At 42.9% G+C, this 20786-nt stretch overlaps 1 protein-coding gene across 3 annotated transcripts in view; it reads right to left on the reverse strand.

Annotated features, from left to right (window-relative positions):
- ADAMTSL1 (ADAMTS like 1) overlaps nt 1–20786 on the reverse strand; it is a 470823-nt gene that overhangs the window by 186166 nt on the left and 263871 nt on the right. For all 3 annotated transcript variants that reach the window (XM_082401580.1, XM_082401578.1, XM_082401579.1), the window contains one exon: nt 1628–1838. In XM_082401580.1, coding sequence (XP_082257706.1) covers nt 1628–1838 — 211 coding nt within the window. The remainder of the gene's footprint in view (nt 1–1627; nt 1839–20786) is intronic.

Genomic DNA, 20786 nt, shown 5'->3' on the forward strand with positions numbered 1-20786 from the left:
GTGTTATCATGGGTTAGTGGTGCAGTATGAAGCCGAAGTATAGTTAAAGGTAAAAGTATAAATGTACCAGAAATCAGGAGACCTGGGTTCTGGACCAGGCTCTATGACCTTGGGCAAAACCATATCTAGGACACAGTTATATCATCTGTAACTAAAATGAAGACAATAAAATCTACTTTTCACTGGACTATTGTGAGGTTTAACTTCAATTAGGTGTGTCACAATATATATTTCTTAACAGAACATGGTACATAGATGTTCAAAATATATAACATTCTCTTGACTTGCACAAACCATCACACAGTAGCATGGACTTTACAAACCTAGCCATATAGGTACATTTGAGCTCAAAAAGGATATATATATAGTCAATGTCTGTTTCTAGATGTTTTATACGTTAGTGTGTTGCTCACTCATTACAGTTTGATTCTTTGAGCACTTTGCTAAATCACAGCCCCAAGAAGGGGAAGGAAAAAGGAAGGGGCTCTGCCCACTGGCTGTGAAGAAGCAGAGAGGACGCATGGAAATGGCAGCTCTTTGTCTCGGCACCAAGGCTGTCTTCCTCTCTCCTTCTCAGTTGGATGACCACATGATTTATCATTCTAACTGGGACACTTCTGAGAGTGAAAAACTGTTTCAGTAAAAGGAAGATGTAAGTCCCCCCTCACCTTTCAGGCTTACTTTTTGTGACCTTTGTTGTCAACTTTAAAACTACGTCTGATATTCTAATAGGGAAGCAATTGTACAATAAGATTTTATCCAAGTAATCAATCTAAAATCCTGTAGTTTTTAAAGGCGTGCTAAAAGGTTACTTAACTAAAGTTTGATAAATATATATTAATTTTAGAGAGGATTTGAGGATAAAATAATTGTATTTTTATTATTATAATATGTGCTTGAGAATGGGGTCAGCAAACTGTTCTGTAAAGGGGCAGAGTAAATGTTTTAGGTTTTGTGGTCCATATGGTCTCTGTCACAACCAAGAGGTTCTGCCCTTATAATGCAGGAATGTCACAAAAAACACATAACAGAGTGGGTGTGGCTGTCTTCCAATAAAAGTTCATTTACAATAATTGGTTGTGAACTGGATTTGGCTTTGGGCAACAGTTTGCCAACCCCTGCTTTAAACAATAGTTCCCCATGGATCAGGAAAATTTTAAAAGTCTGTAATTAGCTCGACTTCTAACGTTCTATTTTGCTAAGGAATTATGTTTAAAAAAAAGAAAAGCCATTGCCTGGTATCTTTATCTCTTCGAATTTTAAATAGCAAAAGCTAGAAAAAGCACACATTCAGAAAATGTGGCTTTATGGAAATTTACCCACCACACAGTCCTTATGAAAAAAATTTTTCCTTAGCTCAGTGAAAACTTTGTCATGAAAATGTTCAGGTTAAGAGATGGTCATTTGAGTTGCCTTTGGAGATCACTGGGGGAGGTACAGTAGAAAGAGCTTGGTAACTGTAATGAAAAGGTCTGGATTTGGATAAGGTTGGGGGAGTACTAAGCAAGGAGGGATGAGCGGATCTCGAACAGTCCTTTAATGGGACAACACTCTCACAGAGCACTTTCCCTGTCCCGAATCACTGCTGCAAACACAAACTCCAATACTGGGTAACCCCAGAACTCACCGGCTGCCACTGCGCAGGGTACCAGGCTGGGGGGCAGTTGAAGCGGTTGCAAGCTTGCACCGTGTTGGGCTTGGGCTGGTGACACAGCTCGTCAGCCAGGATTACTGTTTCATTCATCTCTCTGGAAAGTAGGTGGGAGCAGGAGACATCTCTGGTCTGCAGGCCAACCCCACAGGTGAGACTACATGGACTCCACTTGCCAATTTCCCACCTGGGAAGAAATCACAGCCAGAGAGGAAGAGGACACCCTGAGCACTTGTGTAGAGAACAGTTCCCATGACGTCAAACGTTACCTAATGGAGTAAAAACACCTACCTGGGTATTTGGGAAGTTCTAGCACAAGATTGGCTAGGAATTCTATCCCAAACCTAGAACCCATCCTTTCCCTTCATGCTCTAGAATTCATTCAGAGTAAACAAAGAGGGTGATAAAACGGAACCTCGAATTTTTACGCACAAAATCACCAAGAATGGTCACAACCACGTCTCTTTTGATGAAACATATAAGCTTCATCAGAATAAGAGGGTATGTTAGATAAGATATAAGTTGAGCGCATAAAGGCTTTGGTTACCACGTACTGAATAGCGGGTCTAGAAGAAAGCTTTCTGCTCATCTCTCTAGCCCCCATTCTTAGCAAGACTGAAAAATCTGTGCTTGTTTTTCTTTGGCTTCAAAATGAAAGGTTGCCGGTTCCAACTTCCTTCAAGCTTCCATCATAGCATAGAAACGTCTCGGTCGTATGTATGAATATCATTACTGCCTGGGACTGGAGAATGTAACAAAAGTGAGAGTTGCTAAATAGATTACTCTTCTTGAGGAGGAATAAGTGGAGAGAACAGCTTATTACCTAGAAGAGGAAGTCAAACACACAGATGAGTTATGTGCATGAATTGGTCATTCCAAACGGCCAAGTCTTGACAAGTACATTTACAGTGACCTAAGGGCCTGTAAAAACAGTCTCACTGCATTTCCCTGTTGATGCAGCCTCCAAAGTGGGAATAATAAAGAAACACCTCAGTTGCTTGGGCTTGGAGTGAGAAGTGTTCTTTATGATCAGTTTTAGAAAGTTCTGTTTACAGCGTGAGACACAAAGACTCTACAAACAGGAGTTAGCCAAGAAAAGCATGGCAAGTAGATCCTTCAGTAGCTAGGCCTGCCTAGCTTTTGTAGCCAGCCCTGAGAATTGGTTTAAAAGTCTCTGGTTTTAATGTTTTTCATCAGGCTGTAAAAATGAGTGTAGCTTTCTCAATCTTTTTCTCAAACTACTCTGATAGGTAATTACCTTTCCAACCCCTATTTCCACAACCTCCTTTCCTACCCTATATTTAAGCCACATCTGTAATGAAGTACTTTGTTATTCTCGATTCATGCCCCCTGGTTTTCTAGCTCTGTCTTTACTGAAGCTGTTACTCCTAATTTGGAATACTTTTGGTCTTTCCTTGCCCCTCTAAATTTCTTCCATTTCTATATATCCAAATTTAACCCATATTTAAAGGATTGTATCCACATCTGCTCCAGACACTGAACATTTTCTCAGTTGTATTACAGTTATTCAGTCTATCAAGGACCCTACTAGAATATACACCTCTTGAAGGCAAGGTCCGTGTCTGAGTCGGTTTTGTATCTCTCGCAGGGTTCTTCATAGCTAATGTATATGGTTAATATCTATGGTTAATACTTTTTTTTTTTAGATAGTTAATGTATACGTTTACTACTAGATAGTTAATGTATATGGTTAATATTTTTTTTTAAATAAATGAGCAAATGGAAGGGACCTACCATCATCATGAGCACCTTACACACATTATCTCAGTTAATTACTTCCAGAACACGGAGTTGGGCTCTACTGTTTTTCCCTATTTTAAAGTTGAAGGAATCTGAGAATCCAAGAGGCTGCTTGCCCAAATACCCATAATTAGTAAGTAGTGAATCCAGGATTCAAACTTGGGTGTGTCTGGCTCCAAAGCCTTTGTACCTTCTATTATACAATATCATCTTATCTCCGGAAAATACCTGGAGAACTGTCCTACAACCATTCATAAAATTTTAAATGAATAAAAGAGGAGAGGTTGGGTTGAATATATTTCCTTTAGATCCTTGTATGAATGTCTATAAACTTATTTTTAGATCCCTAGCTTGGGTAAATTCCAAGCTTCAAAATGTTGTGGGCTATTGGTTTTAAAAATATGTCCACACCAATGAGGCAGAACGGATGCTATGTGACTTCCAAGGCTAAATCAGAAAAAGGATGTAGCTTCCACTTGGCTCTCTCTCTCTGATTGCTCACTCTAGCGGAGGGCATGAGGACCCTGAGACAAGCTGGAGGAAAGTCCACATGCAAAGGAACTGGGGCTGCTCACGAACAGTCAGCACCAACTTGCCAATGACATGGGTGAGCTACCTTGAAAGCAACTCTGCTGGACCACGTCTGGCCTTCAGATGATTTCAACCTCATGAGACACCCTGAGCCAGAACTGCCTTTCCAAGTTGCTCCCAGATTTCTCATTCATTAAACTGTGAGAGGTAATAAATGTTTATTTTTGTTGTGAACTCCTAGGTTTTGGAGAAATTCATTATGCAATAATAGACAACTAATACAAGTATATATTCTCTCCCCAAAACTTGCATATGTTCATCAAAAGACATATACAAGAAGGTTCAAAGAAGCACTATTCCTAATAGCTCAGCTGGGGAACAACCTAAAGGTCCATCAACAGTTGACCGGATAGATAATTATGATATATTCACACAAACCTTGATAGAACGATGAAAATAAACTACTACAACAACAAGCAACATGGCTGAATCTCACAAACATAAAACTGAGTGAACAAAACCACAACTGCAAAATCCATAGGGTGATTTCATTTACATAAAACTCGAAAACCAAAACTAATCTACAACGTTAGAAGTGAGGGTGGTGGTTACCCTTGGTGGGTAGTAACTAGAAGTAGAGTACGGTGGGGGGAGGGGGAGGGCTTCTGGGATGTTATCTTGATCTGGGCTCTGGATCTGCGCTCTCGGTGTGAAAAATCACCAGGCCATACGTGCAGAATTTGTGCACTTTTCTCTATATTTGTCATGCTTCAAAAAAGGATGTTTTCCTCCCTCCCCCCTCCCACTTTCAAGAGAAACACTAAAATACTGTGGGTGTAAGACAGAATCCAACAACTACACCCAATGCTGATGACCACGCTATGGATGTCTCATAAAGGAGCCGCTTACACAGCGAGTGCTGGCCCAAGGCTGAAACTTGCCCTGATTTAGTCCCTACACCGTGGCTGCCCCCTACTCCTGCCCTCACCTCTGGCAGAAACTCAGTCACTGGGATCTTGAAGCAGAGGCATCTGGCAGCCATGAGGCCACTTCAATGCTGCTGGAAAAACTCACAAAACAGACATATCTGCTTACTCATGATAAAGGTACACTGCTTTCTCAAGGGAAGGAGGGCAGCAGAAGCTATCTGTGTATTAAGCACTTTGCTGATTCTGGCTCAAAGTATTTTAATCAATTTAGGCCAAACGAGGGAAAACAGAGAGATGCCCCCGCTGCTCCTCGCCTGCATAAGGGCTTCGATTGTGAGTGCTGGGTCCTGCTGGCTGCCGACAGCTGCCTCCCTGTATTCTGTGCCTTTGGCTGTTGCTGAGGGAGGGACTGTAGGCTGGTGGGACCCAGCCTGCGGGCAGGATTAGCTGTAGCTGGCAGCCTGGGAGACACTGACAGGCCTTCCCTGGGATTCTGGGTTCTGGCTTTTCATAAGCCCAGTGCTGAGGAAGACAGGGGCTCTGGACACCAGAGGGCGAGGGCATTTGTGCTTCTTCCCCTACTTTGTCTGGCTGACTTTAACTCATCTCTTCATCTTCACTGAAAATGTTACTTCCTCAGGGAGGAAGCCCTCAACTGGGTAAAATTTTCCTCTATGATACGGTTCCACGAATACTCTCCATTTGGAAATTCTCAACACACTTGGGTTTTTTTTGTTATATTGTGGTAAGAACACGTACCATGAGACCTACTCTCTTAACAAAATTTTAAGTGTGCAATACAGTATTGCTGTCTCTAGGTACAGTGTTGTACAGCAAATCTCTAACACTCATCTTGCTTAACTGAAATCTTATGCCTGTTGATCGTAACTCTCCATTTCCCCCTCTCCTGAGCTCCTGGCAACCACCATTCCACTCTTCGATTCTATGAATTTGACTATTTTAGATACCTCATATAAGTGGTATCATGTAGTATTTGTTCTTCTGTGACTGGTTTATTTAACTTAGCATAAAGTCTTTAAGGTTCATCCATATTGTTACACATTGCAAAATTTCCTTCCTTTCTAAGGCTGAATAATATTCCATTGAAAGTATACATCACATCTTTATCTATTCATCTGCCCATGGGCATTTAAGCTGTTTCCACATCTTGGAAACAGCTACTGAGAACAGTGAGTGCTACAATGAATCTGAGAATGCTAGTATCCCTTCAAGGTCCTGATTTCAATTCTTTTGGATAAATATCGAGAAGTGGCATTGCAGGATCATGTGATAGTTATATTTTTAATTTTTGGAGGAACCACTATACTGTTTTCCACAGTGGCTGCACCATTTTGTACTTCCCCCAACAGTGTGCAAGGGTTCCAATTTCTCTACATTCTTGCCAACACTTGTAGTCTTTGGTTTTTTGATGATAGCCATCCTGACGGGTCTGAGATGATATCTCATTGTAGTTTTCGTTTGCATTTCCCTGATGATCGGTGACACTGAGCATTTTTCGTATACCCGTTGGCCATTTGTATGTCTTCTTTAGAACGCACCTGTAATCTGAGTATCCTGCTCGACTATTACCTTGATGAGAGCATGAGGCTATGCCTGTTTTGGTTTACTGCTCGTTATGGGTTTAATTGTATCCCCCCAAAAGATATGTTGGAGTCCTAACCCCCAGTACCTCAGAATGTGACCTCATTTGGAAGTAGGGTCATGGTGGATGTAATCACTTAAGATGAGGTCATCCTAGAGTAGGGTGGGTCCTTAATCCAACATGACAGGTACCTCATAAGAAGAGAGAGAGACACCCAGGGAGAATGCCATGTCCTGACAGAGACAAAGATGACAGTGATGTATTTACAAGCCAAGGAATGTCGAGGACTGCCGGTAAACTCCAGAAGCTAGAAGAGGCAAGGAAGGATTCTCCCTCACACGTTTCAGGCACCATGGCTCTGCTGACATCATAATTTTGGACTTGATTTTTGCCTCCAGAACTTTGAGAGAATAAATTTCTGTTGCTTTAAGTCCCCCCATTTGTAGTAAATACTTTGTTATGGCAGCCCTAGGAAACCAAACTGCGACCTCAGCGCCTAGCACAGTGCCTGGCACATAGCAGATGCTCAGGAAGGACGAGGGGACTCAAGCTGAGCGGAACCCCAGTGACCTGTGTGTGCCCCTTTGGATTCGTCACTAGCCTGGTCAACATCTCAGCTGTGTCCTCTGAACAACCGCCCACCCCAATTTCAAGGTCCCCAAAGCTCTGAACACCACTAGGTTTTCTTCAGTGTGGTGCAAACTATCTGGTAACAAAGCCGGACCTGGATTGACATGATGCCTTGACAGGCCACATCTCACTTGATGTAAATATTCATACATTTTACTGCAGTAATAGTAGCCTGTTGGATTATGGTGTTTTTCTCCCCAGAACTCACTAGAGATGTTATACACTTAACGTCTTAGTAATCCTAACATGTTTCTAAAATGCCCCAAATTCTGGATTCCAAAACACATCTGCTCCAATGGTTTTGGCTAAAGGATCTGTGGTCCTGTATACAGAGAAGAGTACACATGATCACTATGATTTCTTTTAGCTTCTAGGCTTCAGGTGTTGGCTTCATGGTTGGGCTCACGGCCAAAATGTTAGGGAGACTGGTTCCCCCCGAATTCTCTCTCTATACTGTTTTCTTTCTGCTGAACCCTTCTTCTCCACATTCCTGTTTCTTTCTGCCAAAACCTGCTTGCAGGGAAGGCACTAGGAGTCGAGAGATCACAGTGATGCCCTGTAGCTTCAGGCTGGACCTTGCCAAGCTCCTGCAACTGACTCCTGACCAAGGGCAGGCAGGAGACAGGTTACCTCCCACCCCGCAAGGCTGGAATTAGGCTTCCTGCCCTCTGCCCAGCATCATGTGTCCTTGGGTTGGCCTGTCATTATAATTGGATTTTAGATTTTAGGCTTGGTTTCCTGATTTCCCCTTTGTTTTTCTGATGGTGCTGGAGTTCTGCCCAAAGTCTGACTTATTGGAACGTGGTCTTGTCACCCTGCCTGTATCTGGCCAGTTCTTGGCCTTGGGCAGAGCAGAGAGACCCTTCGCCGTGAGCCATAAGCCATGAGGTGACCACAACATATCCAGCTGATGTCACGTATTATGGCCAATAACAATAATAATACTAACATTACCAGTGTTTACAATGAGCCAGGTACTGTGCTAGTTGCTTTAAATGAGTTGCCTCCTTTAATCCTCTCCACAGCCCTGTGAGAGAGGTACTGTGATTATTTGCATTTTAACAACAAGGAGTTGAGGTCTGAAGAAGTTAAATGATTAATTAGTCATGGCCTAGAATGCCTCCTGCCAGGCCTCACACTGATGTCAATGCCACCTGCAGCACATCAAAGTCTCCCATGACTTGGACATGGGGGTGCTGAGAATGGGGCTGCTCCCTGTGACAGAGGCCAGCACTGCGGATTTTAGAAGCCCCAGCTCTGCATTATCCCAGCAGGACTCAGGGCTAAGCTCCCCCAAGATGTGGGATACATATCTGAACTTATGTATTACCTGCATCAACTCTATGAAGATGGTACTATCAGTTCTCCCATTTTATAGGGCAATACAACAGAGGCTCTGACCAGCCGAGCAACTTGTCCAAACTCACACAGCTAGTAAACAAGGGAATCAGGATTCAAACCCACGCAGCCAGGCTACGGCTTCTGAGGGCCAGGATGACGAAGGCAGCAGTACCAACTAGATCTGAGATGCAAATTCTAGGATCCCTGGTGCTCACAACTTCAGAAAATGACAAATGACAAAATGACAGATCTATTCCTCAGTAATGGAAGCAACCACCACTGAAGCAGCCCAGGGTCATGAACAGTTGTTTTTCAGTGAAGCAGCAGTGGGACTTGGCAGCTGAAGGGCAAAGGCAGAGTGTGCTTTCCCCCACGCGCATGTTTGTTTTCTTGTGAAGGTGGCTGTCAGAGGTAATTTGGGCAATCAAGGACCCATGGTGGTTGCAGCTTCTTAGCCGCTGGTGTTTGTATTAGCTACACAAAAGGAGGAATTTTTGCCTTCCTTTAGACAAGGGCTCATTATGTGAGTTGCCAAGGGTTTGCTCCCCTACTCTTTCAGAGAGGCCTCCAGCAACTCACTGTTTGCTGCTGGTATAAATGCACATAATTTCTAACGCAGACTCTCCCCACCACAAGCTATTATCTTAAGAACCTCCTCTTACCTTGGCTTTTGCAGCAAAGTAGGGTTTGTTTCTCCACTCAAAATTTTAAAATGCAGTTTTTATTGGGAGGCAAAATACCATTATAAATTTCAGTTATTTGTTAGAGGCATTCTTTATACTTGTGTGTAATCCTCCAACTTGACATTTCTGCCCAACATTTCTACCTTGTGATTTTTTTTTTTAAGGTTCCCCCCGAAATATTTGTTTCCTTTACAATGCCTCTGAGGTCAGGAGGTAGATGGCAATCCAGCAATAATAAATCAGATACCATGGAGCGTGGCCAGCTCTAGAAATCCTAAGGTAGGGCCAAGAGAATCCTCCCTTCACCAGGGACACTATGACCCTGTCCCACTTTAAGGTTCTTGGACGATTATTAGTGGCTCCTCATTTATCTCCACATCTTCCAGTTTCCAATCTATCCATAGCCTGAAGCTTCCAAAATGTCAGTCTGAAATGTGAATCTGCTCACTTGACTTCCTCTGATTATAAACCTCCACTTGAGTCCGAGCTGGGCTTGCAGGGGGGGGGGGGGGCAGGGTGTCCAGGGCTCAGTTTTGGTCCAGTGCACCCAGAGGGGGTGAGGTGGTGCTGCCTGTCTGGAGCTGAACTTTCTCACTGGCTTTTCCTCCTTCCTTCCCTCTTCTGCTTTGCAGGACCGAACTTTAGCCTGAGGCTTGGTGGGGAGTGGTCCATGGGCATGTGACAGAGCTCACCGTGGGCAAGGATAACTGGGAACCAAACATTCAGGAAGGACTGAACAAATACATAAATACATGAAGGAGAATGGGAACCAGATTTCTTACTGTCAGAGAGGAGTTACAGATACAGAAAGTGGGAAGACTAGAATAAACCTGATAAAATTAGATTGGTATTGAAAACTGTGAACTCATGATATTTAATAGACAGATACCTAGATAGACAAAGATATATCAATAGATATACATGAGTGTATATACAGATGTATATGTTTAAAATATTTAAAATATTTCCTAGCTCTCTCTGCTAACAGGTCTCGAAGCAATGACCTCTAGGTCTCCTAGTAGTATCAAGCATATCAAGTGCCCAGATCTTGGTTTCTAAATATCATTCTTCACTAAGGAACCGGTTCCTGTAAAAAGGGCTCTGGGGCAGGGGCTGGGAAAATGAAAAGTGAGCCTGGAATATCTTGTACCAGGAAACTGGGAAGTACTCAAAGAATGATGGGGTATAAATCAAAAGGACACACGGGCCAGTTTGAAGGGGCTCTCATTGCCCACGTCTGAGACAGTATGACAGTAATGAATTTTAACTAAGTAAAATAGAAATTCATAAGTAAATAAATAAGAGAAATCTCTACCCAACAGTAGAATGCCTACTAATAAACTAGAAGGAATGATAGAGTTTATAAAGTCACCATTTGTCAACAATAACAACAACAATGATAATAACACTTGATTCAGGCAAGAATCATCAATGAATACTGACACTGGTGGGTGAAAGGTTGGTGAGGAATAGGGTATTCACTTAGCCTTAGATTATCTACATAAAATACTTGTTACTTGCTGTAAACATGATCAACATACTTATTAATTTCATGGTGGAAAACCTGGCCAACATCATCTTAACCAAGTCATAAGAGTTGCCATCATCAGTAATGAATGGAATGGAACACCTTTCATCATCTCCTGACACAATGCACTAAGAAGGACACAGTATACTTCTGCAGCGCTTTTGTCAAATTTCAAAAATCACGAGGGAACATCAAACAAACCCAAACTGAGGGACATTTTACAAAGTAACTGGCCTGTACTCTTCAAAAATGTCCAGGATATGAAAGACAAGAAGAGCCTGTCCCAGATGGGAGACATCTAAGAAGAAATGGCAGCCAAACACAAGACCCTAGATTGGATTTGGGGCCTATAAAGGGCATTGCTGGGGCAACAGGCAACATGTGAATGGAGTCTGTGCATGAGATGGTGACACTGAATTCATGTCGTTTCTTGATTGATGGTTAGTTGCACCGTGGTTATTTATGACAACATTCTTGTGTCTAGGTAATAAACACTGAAGTGTTAAGATGCATGTGGGGTATATACCTAAAATTATTCCCAAATGGTCCCAAAATGTTAACAACTATAGAACTGAGGGGACGAGTATAAGGGAGATCTGAGTACTATTTTGGCAACTTCTTTAAAAACTGAAATTATTTCAAAATAAAGCTTATAAAAAAACATCCACTGGCTCCCTGTTACCCACAGGCCAATGGTCAAATCCTTGGCTCGCCTGCAATGTGCTTCCCAAAGAAGTTTGAGTGTATCTTCCTGGTGTAATCTCTGGTCACCCCATACTCAGCTTTGCTGAGTACCCAGCAGAAGAGGACTGCTCTTCTCTGGCTGGCAGATGCCTTTCCCTCTCAGGTTGGATCTCGAACATCACCTTCCTCTCTGAACACTTTTCCGATGCCCCTCCCACAAGGCAGAGCTAGACCTTTCCCTCTCCAGCACGCTACTGTGTCTTTCCTTCTAGTGGCATTCTTTTCTTCCCTCAGGCTCATCTCCACCACACTGTAGTTATTTGTCTACTTATTTCTCTCTCTCACTAGACCCTAATGGCCCTGACTTATTCAACATAATATCTCCAGGACCTACTCCAGTGCCGGCACAACAAGGATGCCCAGGGTGGCATCGTGGCCTAACGAAGGAGACCTTTGGCTCTGGAATTGGATTCTCTGTGAATGAACCGTGCCCTGCCACTCTCTATTTGCATAACCTTGGGCAAGTTACTAAACGGTTTACTCATACTTAAAATAGGAATAATAGCAATACTCCCTTCAAAGGATTGTTAGGAGGTTTAAGTAAAAACATCTATGTAAAAGGCATAAGCACAGTGCCTGGCACAGATGAAGGGCTCTGTAAACATTAGCTAATATGAACTGTTCCTACCGGTTGCTCAGTAAATATTTGTTAAATGCGTGGATGATGATTGTGAAGATAGAGTTTAACGAATAGAGTGAGAATTCTTCCCAGAGTGAGTCAGTCAAAGTACCATAGGTTACAGAGACTGAGGGAAAGGACATTTGTGACCTGCCCCCATTAACTGAGCATTTACGCATACCCTGCTAATAAGCCCTGCGGCAGATACAGAAGTGGGGAATGTGCTCGCCACCTTCAACATGCTTTCAGCAAAGATGGGGAGAACTGACAAACACCCAGGACACACAGCAAACAACGTTAGGTAAGAGGAATGAGCTAAGTGCTAAACTGTTCGGCTGAAGCATGGACACCGCAGAATTTCAGAAGACAGGCAGTGTGGTACTCATACCACTTGCATCTATACGGCTGATCGCAAATCACGAAGTCTGTCCATCAACGTTATCTCACTTGATCCACCTAACTCAGAAGTAAAGCAAAGCCAGCATCACTACCTCCATCTTACAGATCAGCAAGCTGGGGCTCAGAGAAACCAGTGATTTCCCCAAAGTTGGGAAGGGAAGTCAGGTTACTCCTTCTACCCTGCTAAGTCACTAAGGATGGAGGATGGATTCATGAAGGGTCAGAGAGGAAGAACAGACAAGTTTAGAAAAACAGTTACACTCCGCAGCAGATGGATCTGCTACAGCCTCTGTGCTTTAGAAAGCTGCTTAAAGGGGCCTAGGAAAAATAAAAGATCAAAGGAGATGTTAGACAAGAGACAGTACAAATATATCTGAAGGCCAAAAATCAACCAAAAGCATATATGATAAACAGCATCGTGAGAATCAGGGCTCTCTATAAAAGAAGAGCTGGCGTGGCTCAGGAAACAGGAGATAGAGCCACGTTTCTCTTGGAAGTCAGCCTGCTTGGCACAAGGTTTTGCCGCCATAAAAATGCTTATAATCAAGATTACCAAACACCTGAGGTGGCAAAGCACTTATATCTACTGAAGAACATTGTGGTGGAAGTGACGACTTTAGCCATGCCAGCTGGCCTCACCTTCTAAATCGCTTCTTTAAAAAAAAAAAAAAATCAAGGTTACCAACATTGCAAATAACTCCTTGGTGCTTTTTTTGCAATTTTAAAAAAGAGATTAATGAATAGCTCTTGAAAAAAAGAGCACTTGCAGCAAGATATACATTTACACTCTCATTACAAGCATGCCATTTGCTTTAAACCTACTTCCTTCATAGAGCATGTCAAACAGCAGAAGGGCCTGGAAACTAGGCCCAGTGGTACAAAGCATCTCCAGCCTTCTCTCCCACACCCTCCAACACTTCTCTATGGCATCCCATTGTCCAAGAAACACCACGTGTCTGCTTACCTACAGGCAGTTTGATTCAATTAAAACTTCTAAGGTCTCCCTCCCATTCTCTGATCGCCCTGTCTTCTGGGTGTTAGTACATTAAAATGAGATAGAATTTCTGCTGGCTGTTATGATTCAGACAGGATTCCTGAGACACAGGTTAGGAGGGTAGATGATCTGCCAAATCACTTGTGCCCTTAGAAGTCTGAGATTTTAGTTGGCTTGCTTAGAATTCTAGGTGGAAATTTCCTATTAAAAATAGTCACAGGCTGGGAAAAACTGGCAGAACAGGTCTTCAGATAGTTAGATACTTCCAGGAGCTGATTCTATGAACCCAATTCTTGTTATCTCTTCATATCTAGAAAAGCATTAAAATCCTTCATGGTGATGACTGCTCCTCATGACTAGCAGAAAACTTCTGCAAAAAAATATGTGCTTGATTGTATGGACTCCCCCTTCACAAAAATCACATATATACTGACCTTCCCCCCTACCTTATTGGAGCATTTTCTCAGAACTATCTGAAATGCTGTCTCCCAGGCTATAGTCCTCATTTTGCCCCAAATAAAACTTGACTCACAAAAAAACAAAAACAAAACAAAAACCGTCACAGGGTCGTCCTCCTTGTGGTCAAGATCACAGAAGGAACCGCTTCGATCACAAACACGAGTGTCACCTGGCATTTTTCTTTTTCTCCCTCTAACACCCTCTTGTGGTTATTATAACAGTTTTCTCTTTGATCTTAATTGATGAGCATCCTCACACTGAAGGTCTAGCACTAAACGGACTCCCTTCCGCTTCCAGAATTAAATCCCCCAAACAGAGATGCGCTTCTCCAGGCTTCACCGTTTGCTGGCTTCCCAACACACCATTTTTCTTTTTCACATCTGTGAATTTGCTTCCAACTTTTCCTTCCTGGAATGCTCTCCATATTCCCAGCTCCAGGTCTGATTCAAGTCCTTCCTCGGGGAGGGTCTCCCTCACCATCCTAGCTCGTATCGACTGCACCCTCTTTACAATCCTATTAGATTTACTGTCATTTGGCCCTTGTTTAGATTCTATAACACTGACTGTGTAGCTGTTCCAAGCCAAGGCTAGAGTATCTTATTTGACATAATTCTATTTGTCTAAATGTTTTTCTCCAGTTATCATCCCAAGTAGAATATAAGGCTTTTAAGATGTAGGATCAAGTATTTTGGAGTTCAGAGCATTGTTTGGCATCCATCAAATCAGGCCATAAAGATTGCTATCTCTTTGTTGATTTGCAGGGGGCATTTCTCACTTAAACCCTACAAGCCTAAGAGTTTCTTCCTGTTATGGGTTGATAATGTCCTCCCCAAAAGATATGCTGAAGTCCGAACTCCCAGCACCTCAGAATGTGACCATATTTGGAAATAGGGTCTTTCTAGAGATAATCAAGTTAAAATGAGGTCCTAATCCATTATGACTGGTGTCTTTAGAAAAAGGAGACAGACAGGGAAAGTGACCACAGTAAGATGGGGGATTAGAGAGAGGCATCTACAAGCCAACGATCACCAAAGATTGCTGAAAAACCAGCTGAAACTGGGAAGAGGCAAGGAAGGATCCTTCCCCTACAGATTTCAGAGACAGCATGGCCCTGCTCAGATGATTTAAAGACTTTTAGCCTTCAGAACTGTGAGAGAATAAATATCTGCTGTTCTAAGACACCCAGTTTATGGTACTTCATTATGGCAGCCCTAGCAAGCCAACACACTCCCTCAAGTTAGTTCTCTTGAGCAGTTTTTAATCCATTTATTTATGTTGTAAATGGAAACCTTTCTGAACATTTATATTCATGGCTTTCTCTCCAAGTGAAATGCCTGGGAAGTTCAGGCCTTTATGTCAGGATCCACAGATCTGCTTCTATTGATATAATCTCCTGCAAGATTCTGCCTCTTTCCTTTCATCATAATGGCTTTCACAGTCTTGTAGACTAAATTTTTTCTTCCACCCACGTATTTGGCCATTCATATACATATGTGTGCCTATAGCCATGCATTCATTGGATAAAAACCTACTAGGTACCAAGTGTTATGCTGAATGATGGGGATACAGAGATTTAAAAAAAAAAATTCTTGATCTTAAGGGCTTTTGGAGACAACTACAAGATACTGTAATAAGTGCTATTCATTTATTTATTCATTCAACTAGTGTTTACTGAGCCCTTTATGTGGCCAGGCTCTACATGAAGGGACAGAATGGTAAAGGAGAGAAACACAGACCCTACTCCCATGGGGCTCACAATTTAGTCTGTGAGACAGGTAAGCATGAGGTGTAGGGAAGCACGAAAACACAGACTGGGAGTCAAAAGGGAAGTGATAGTCATGGAAGGCTTCCTGGAGTCAGTGATGCCTGGGCTGAGTCTTGAAGGGTGAGTAAGAGGTGGCCAGGCAAAGGCAGAAGTAAAGAGAGAGTATTCCAGGCAGAGTGAGTTGTAAGTTGCATTTGGGGAATTCCAGTTTATCTATTTCCATGCTCAGGGCTGGAAAGAATATTGAGTAGAAAGCCTAGTAAATACCTGGAAAATTCTGGTTCTCACCCCCCTCTGTTTTCCTCGATGTAGTTATGGTGGGTAAGGCAGCCAAACCCCCAATGACCAAGATGACTTAAGCTCACTACAGTTCAAACCCACAGCCCCCAGGACAGTGCTGGGTAGCACACGTCCCATCAGCTGACAACTAGATGCCCAGCACGACCCCTTTCTGTCCATCCCGAGGGGTGCCGGGATTTGGTGTGAATCCCAACAGGCCCATGGCACACGGTGACATGGGGCTTTAAGCAGGCCCTCCGCCATGTTTAATCAGACCAGAAATTCATTTCAACCCTGGTTTAGCAGAGGAAAACAAAAGAGAGAGCTGTTTCCCCTGGAGAGATGTCTCTGTCTCAGTCTCCAGGGTTTGATACGTGAGGAGTCAGGAGAGGAAGCAGCTAACTATGGATGCTGGGTGTGATGAATTCCATCAGTGCCGAGACACACACACACACACACACACACACGTGCGCGCATGCACACACGCACACACACGGCTATAGGCAACACCTGCTCTTTGCCAACCAAGAATGTTTCTATTCACACAGATGTTGTACCCACAGGATGCAGAAAGCAGCAGCCCGTGTACTCTCTAGCCCTGAGGGGTGTCTTCTTGAGGAGAAAGAGGAAGGCCGTGCACAAATGTTTTCATATTTGACCACATGCAAATGACCTAAAGTTATTTTTCAAGTGAGGTTCAAAGATCTCTTCAAGTAGAATGTACGTTTTACTCTTTGATGTTTTGTTATCTCAGGATTATTATCAGACTGAAGTCTGACTAAATTGAAACCCTCATATTAGGATTTATTTTGGCTTATTAAATCCCTCATTTGTTCTTGATTATCCATGATGCTTATTTATTGCTAGCACTTTTATCCCTGGAGCACTATGTTTAAGCACGCTTGCATCTGAATAGTGCTGATGAATTGCCCTGAATCCCTGAGTGATGTTCATCAAGCAGGAGACATGTGTGCATGATGTCAGAGAGTCAGACTGACCCAGAACTTTGGATTCCAACAAATCAGGGATGGAATCTACTTCCACCTGCGCTTTCTAACTTTGGGCAAGTTACCCACTTTGAACGTCAATTTCTTTATCTGTAAAATGGGACAGCAACTGCGATAATAGCTTCCAGTAGTTACTGGATGCTTGTTATGTACACGGTACTGTTTAAGAACTTCACATGTACTTACTCATTGATCCTCATGGCAACCTAAGATAGACAGACTATGATTATGTCCTTTTATATATGGGTTAATGAAGTAATGTGACCAAGGTCACACAGCTAGTCAGTAGAGATCCAGGATTCAATCCTAAGTGGTCTCCAGAGTTTTGACTGTGTTCTTACCTTCTACCTTGCAAAGGTGCTGGGAGCAAAATACCACATGGTAGCTGTCATCATTATTATTGTTGTCACTGTTGTTATAGTATTATTTCTCTTGCACAAGAGAGGCCAGTAGGAAGAATGGGTCTTCTTTTTTTTTTTTTTTTTGCCTATTTGTGGTTCCTTGAAATGACTGCTATTACTATACCCGAATCAGAGCAACTATTTTGGTATTCACTTGTGCTTGCTTTATCCCACACTTACAATAAGTAACAGTTTGGTTTCATGCAGCTCAACATTCCCCAGGCCACAGAGAACTTTCTAGCTGCCCTCTGATCCTCAGAACACATTGTATATTTTTCTAGTTAAAAAAATGGAAACAGTGGGGCAACCTGGTAACTAAATTCTGAGTAAGAACAGTGGAAGCCATATGACTTCCAAAAAACTGTGGAGAGGATTTCCATCCCATGCCACGTGGAGGTCAACTGAGTTCCTAATTCTGGACTATCATTCATTCATAAGTTACTAGAAAAACCCTCATGTTCTATGAATTTTCTCTCTTTTCCTTTCATGTCCCACTTGACTCCATACCCTCTACTCTTCATTCTCAAAGGGGGAGGAATACTTTTCTCATGGATTGATATGCTATCTTTGGAAAGGATAAAAGATTTCTATCTGAGGTAACTGGTATCTCCTTAGCTGTACATAAACTACTCAATTCATTTCTATAGTGTTCATAAGGTAGAGAGAAAGAATAAAAACTTCTTTCATAGTTTGGTGAGAAAATCCTTTCTTATCCTAGTAAAGAGTACGTTAGGGCCACCTTCGACCATCTGGGTCCCCTACACTGTCACCTGATTCCACCTCTTAGTGCAGTTTTAGCACTGGAAAACTCTTACACAGGGCCTATAACCAGGTCCTCTAATAAGTGCCTTACATACATTAACTCACTAATGTGCACAGAACCCCACTGAGGTAGGTATTATTTCATCCTTACCTTATGGACAAGGAACCAAGGACAGACAGGGGTTAAGTGACTCGCTCAAGTATACATAACTGGTAAGTTGCAGAATCAGGATTTGAACTTAGGAAGTCTGGCTCTAGATCCTACATTCTAACTCACTATACGAGTTTCTGGAGCCCACCTGTTTATGATAAACACTGAGCTCGAAGTTGGGAAGCGTTACTTTTCAGGCTTTTAGTTTGAGCTCTGCTAGCCATGGCTACTTGGGCAAGTCACCTCTGACCTGTCTTCCTTCGCAGATAAGATGAAGGCATATTACATTCTGGGATTCTACAACCCCAGTCACTGAGGGAGACTCATTTGTCAAATGTGTAGCTTCTAGACAAGTCTGTCAGCCAAACTCCTCACCACTTTCTGGCTTTTTAGAGTGTAAAGAATGAAGCCCTGCCATCTTTTGGTACTGATACTACTGATAGAGGCGACTGGGGAGTGATGAGAATTTGATGGCCACCAAGCTCTTCATGTGACCATGATGCCTCAGTCCCTGGAAGCGAAAGAGTCCAGCTTCCAGTAACTGGTTGGCAAAACTGTCCACAACAAACAAGGATTCCCAATGATTCTTGAGGACGGTGCACTCACAATAAAGCCTCTTGGTCCATCAGCATTATCTGCCGTGGACCTGGGCACAGCAATTTGGACTGGAAACCCACCTTGTGCTTCATTGTTTAAACTGGCTTTTCAGGAAGAGAGAGTTCTTTATGAACAAACGGGTGCATTTGATATTCAAAAAACCCATCCATTTCAGACACTGGTCTGTCCAGAGAGGAGGATTTGGGGCTCCCAAATGCAATAAATAGCAAACGCTGAAACAATTATGGGACTGGCATAAATGTTTGGATAGGCTGACATTTAGAGTTTGCCTATGCTCAGAGACACAATGGACAGGGAATTTTACACATCTGAGGATGAAAAGATGCACCAAGATGTCATGACCAAGCATATAAGATTTCAACGCACTACCTTTCTGTGTGTCAAGAGAAAGGAATACAATCCATGGGCCCACTTTCTAGACCTAAATATGCAGCTGCAGCAAGACCATGTGTGGTGAAAAGTAGTCTACACTGTGCCAACCTTGTTCTGCCCAACGACCCTCCTGGCGAAGTTAAGCCTGCAGGGGTGAGCTGGAAAACGGCACTTTTCTTTTCTAGATCAAGGGGAGGTCAATCCAGCCCACAGGTGGTTTCACTTCACTCCACCATGGGTCAGTTATATCGTCAACCTCCATTAAATGAAAGATGAAGTGCGTGACAGTGCCCATTTCCACAGAAGGCGTTTCTAGGTGTGCCTGGGATGGGCCTTCAGAAGGCCCGTGGAAGCGCCCAGCAGGTAACGTAGGAGAAAAATGGAAGCTTTCCCGGCCCCCAAACTCTTATCTTACTGTCTGCCCCCGGTTGCAAACAAACAGCCTACCATGAGTGCCAAAAAGGAAAAGCCACAAAATCGAGCTTGACAGTGGGGAGCGTCTTGTGAGGAAGATCTGGCTCCATTATCAGCTTCTCTCCCACACCATAATTCTGGCATCACTTTCCTCACAAAAAGAGCATTGATAAATGGTATCTGTCTAGTTGTGGTGGATTTTACATCAATAAATACCTTGCTTATAACAGTTTCCTTCTGTGATTTTTCCATAGCTTGATGAAGCTAAAATTGTACAAGTTCTGGGCATTGCAGTCTTTGATTTTTGCCAGCTTGCTCGTCTGCAGAAGGAGTTGAGGCAGTTAAAGTGTGGTCCTTGGGTGGGAGTGGAGGTGGGGGTGGGATGGGCGACAGACCACCCACAGAGGTTTGGTTAATTCCGGGAAATTTCCCAGTAAATGCGTCAGTGATGCATAAGCTTCATTTTCTATTATTGAGAACTTTAATTCAATTTCTCAAAGAGCATCCCGGATGTATTCAGCAATCTACAGAGTCCTCCCACATACGTTTGATTTGAATAAAGGAGGAACCCGTGTCTGGCATGTGGGGTTTTGCCAAGGCCAGGGCATACATCTCCTTTTTGTTTACTCCTTAAACCTCAAGACAGGTTGTGTGTCAGTTCCCAAACTGAGATTTCTCTGTGATGTTGCTGTTTCTGTGCACTAAGCCAATCTTGCAATGACATCTGCACAATAAGCAAGTATCTGGAGGACTGATTAGATAGTGGCGCCCTGAAAACCAACCCCCTGGAGTATCTCACAGGGCAAGAGATGAAGAGGTGGCTTAAAAGATGAAATAAAGAGAGAGTAATAATTCAGTATCTTGTATTTACATAACGCCAAGTTACACAGAACTCGGAAAACTTTGCAAAACTGTGTAATCTAAGAGCTCTTGACCCTGAGTTTGCAGCTGAAGGAGATGGCAGGATATTAGTGATCCTTCTGTTTTTCAGAGTTTTCTACCACTGCCTGAAGATGCAACACAAATACATTGCTCTACGTTCTCGGTCCCTCTTTTGCATCTCTTGAGCCATCAGAACTGTCTGAGGGCAGCATGGTACCTTGGAGAGGACAGGGAAGTTACAGATAAATGATCGAGTCTCAAGT

Source organism: Balaenoptera borealis (assembly GCF_965194805.1).
Source record: "Balaenoptera borealis genome assembly, chromosome: 8".
Classification (NCBI taxonomy): domain Eukaryota; kingdom Metazoa; phylum Chordata; class Mammalia; order Artiodactyla; family Balaenopteridae; genus Balaenoptera; species Balaenoptera borealis.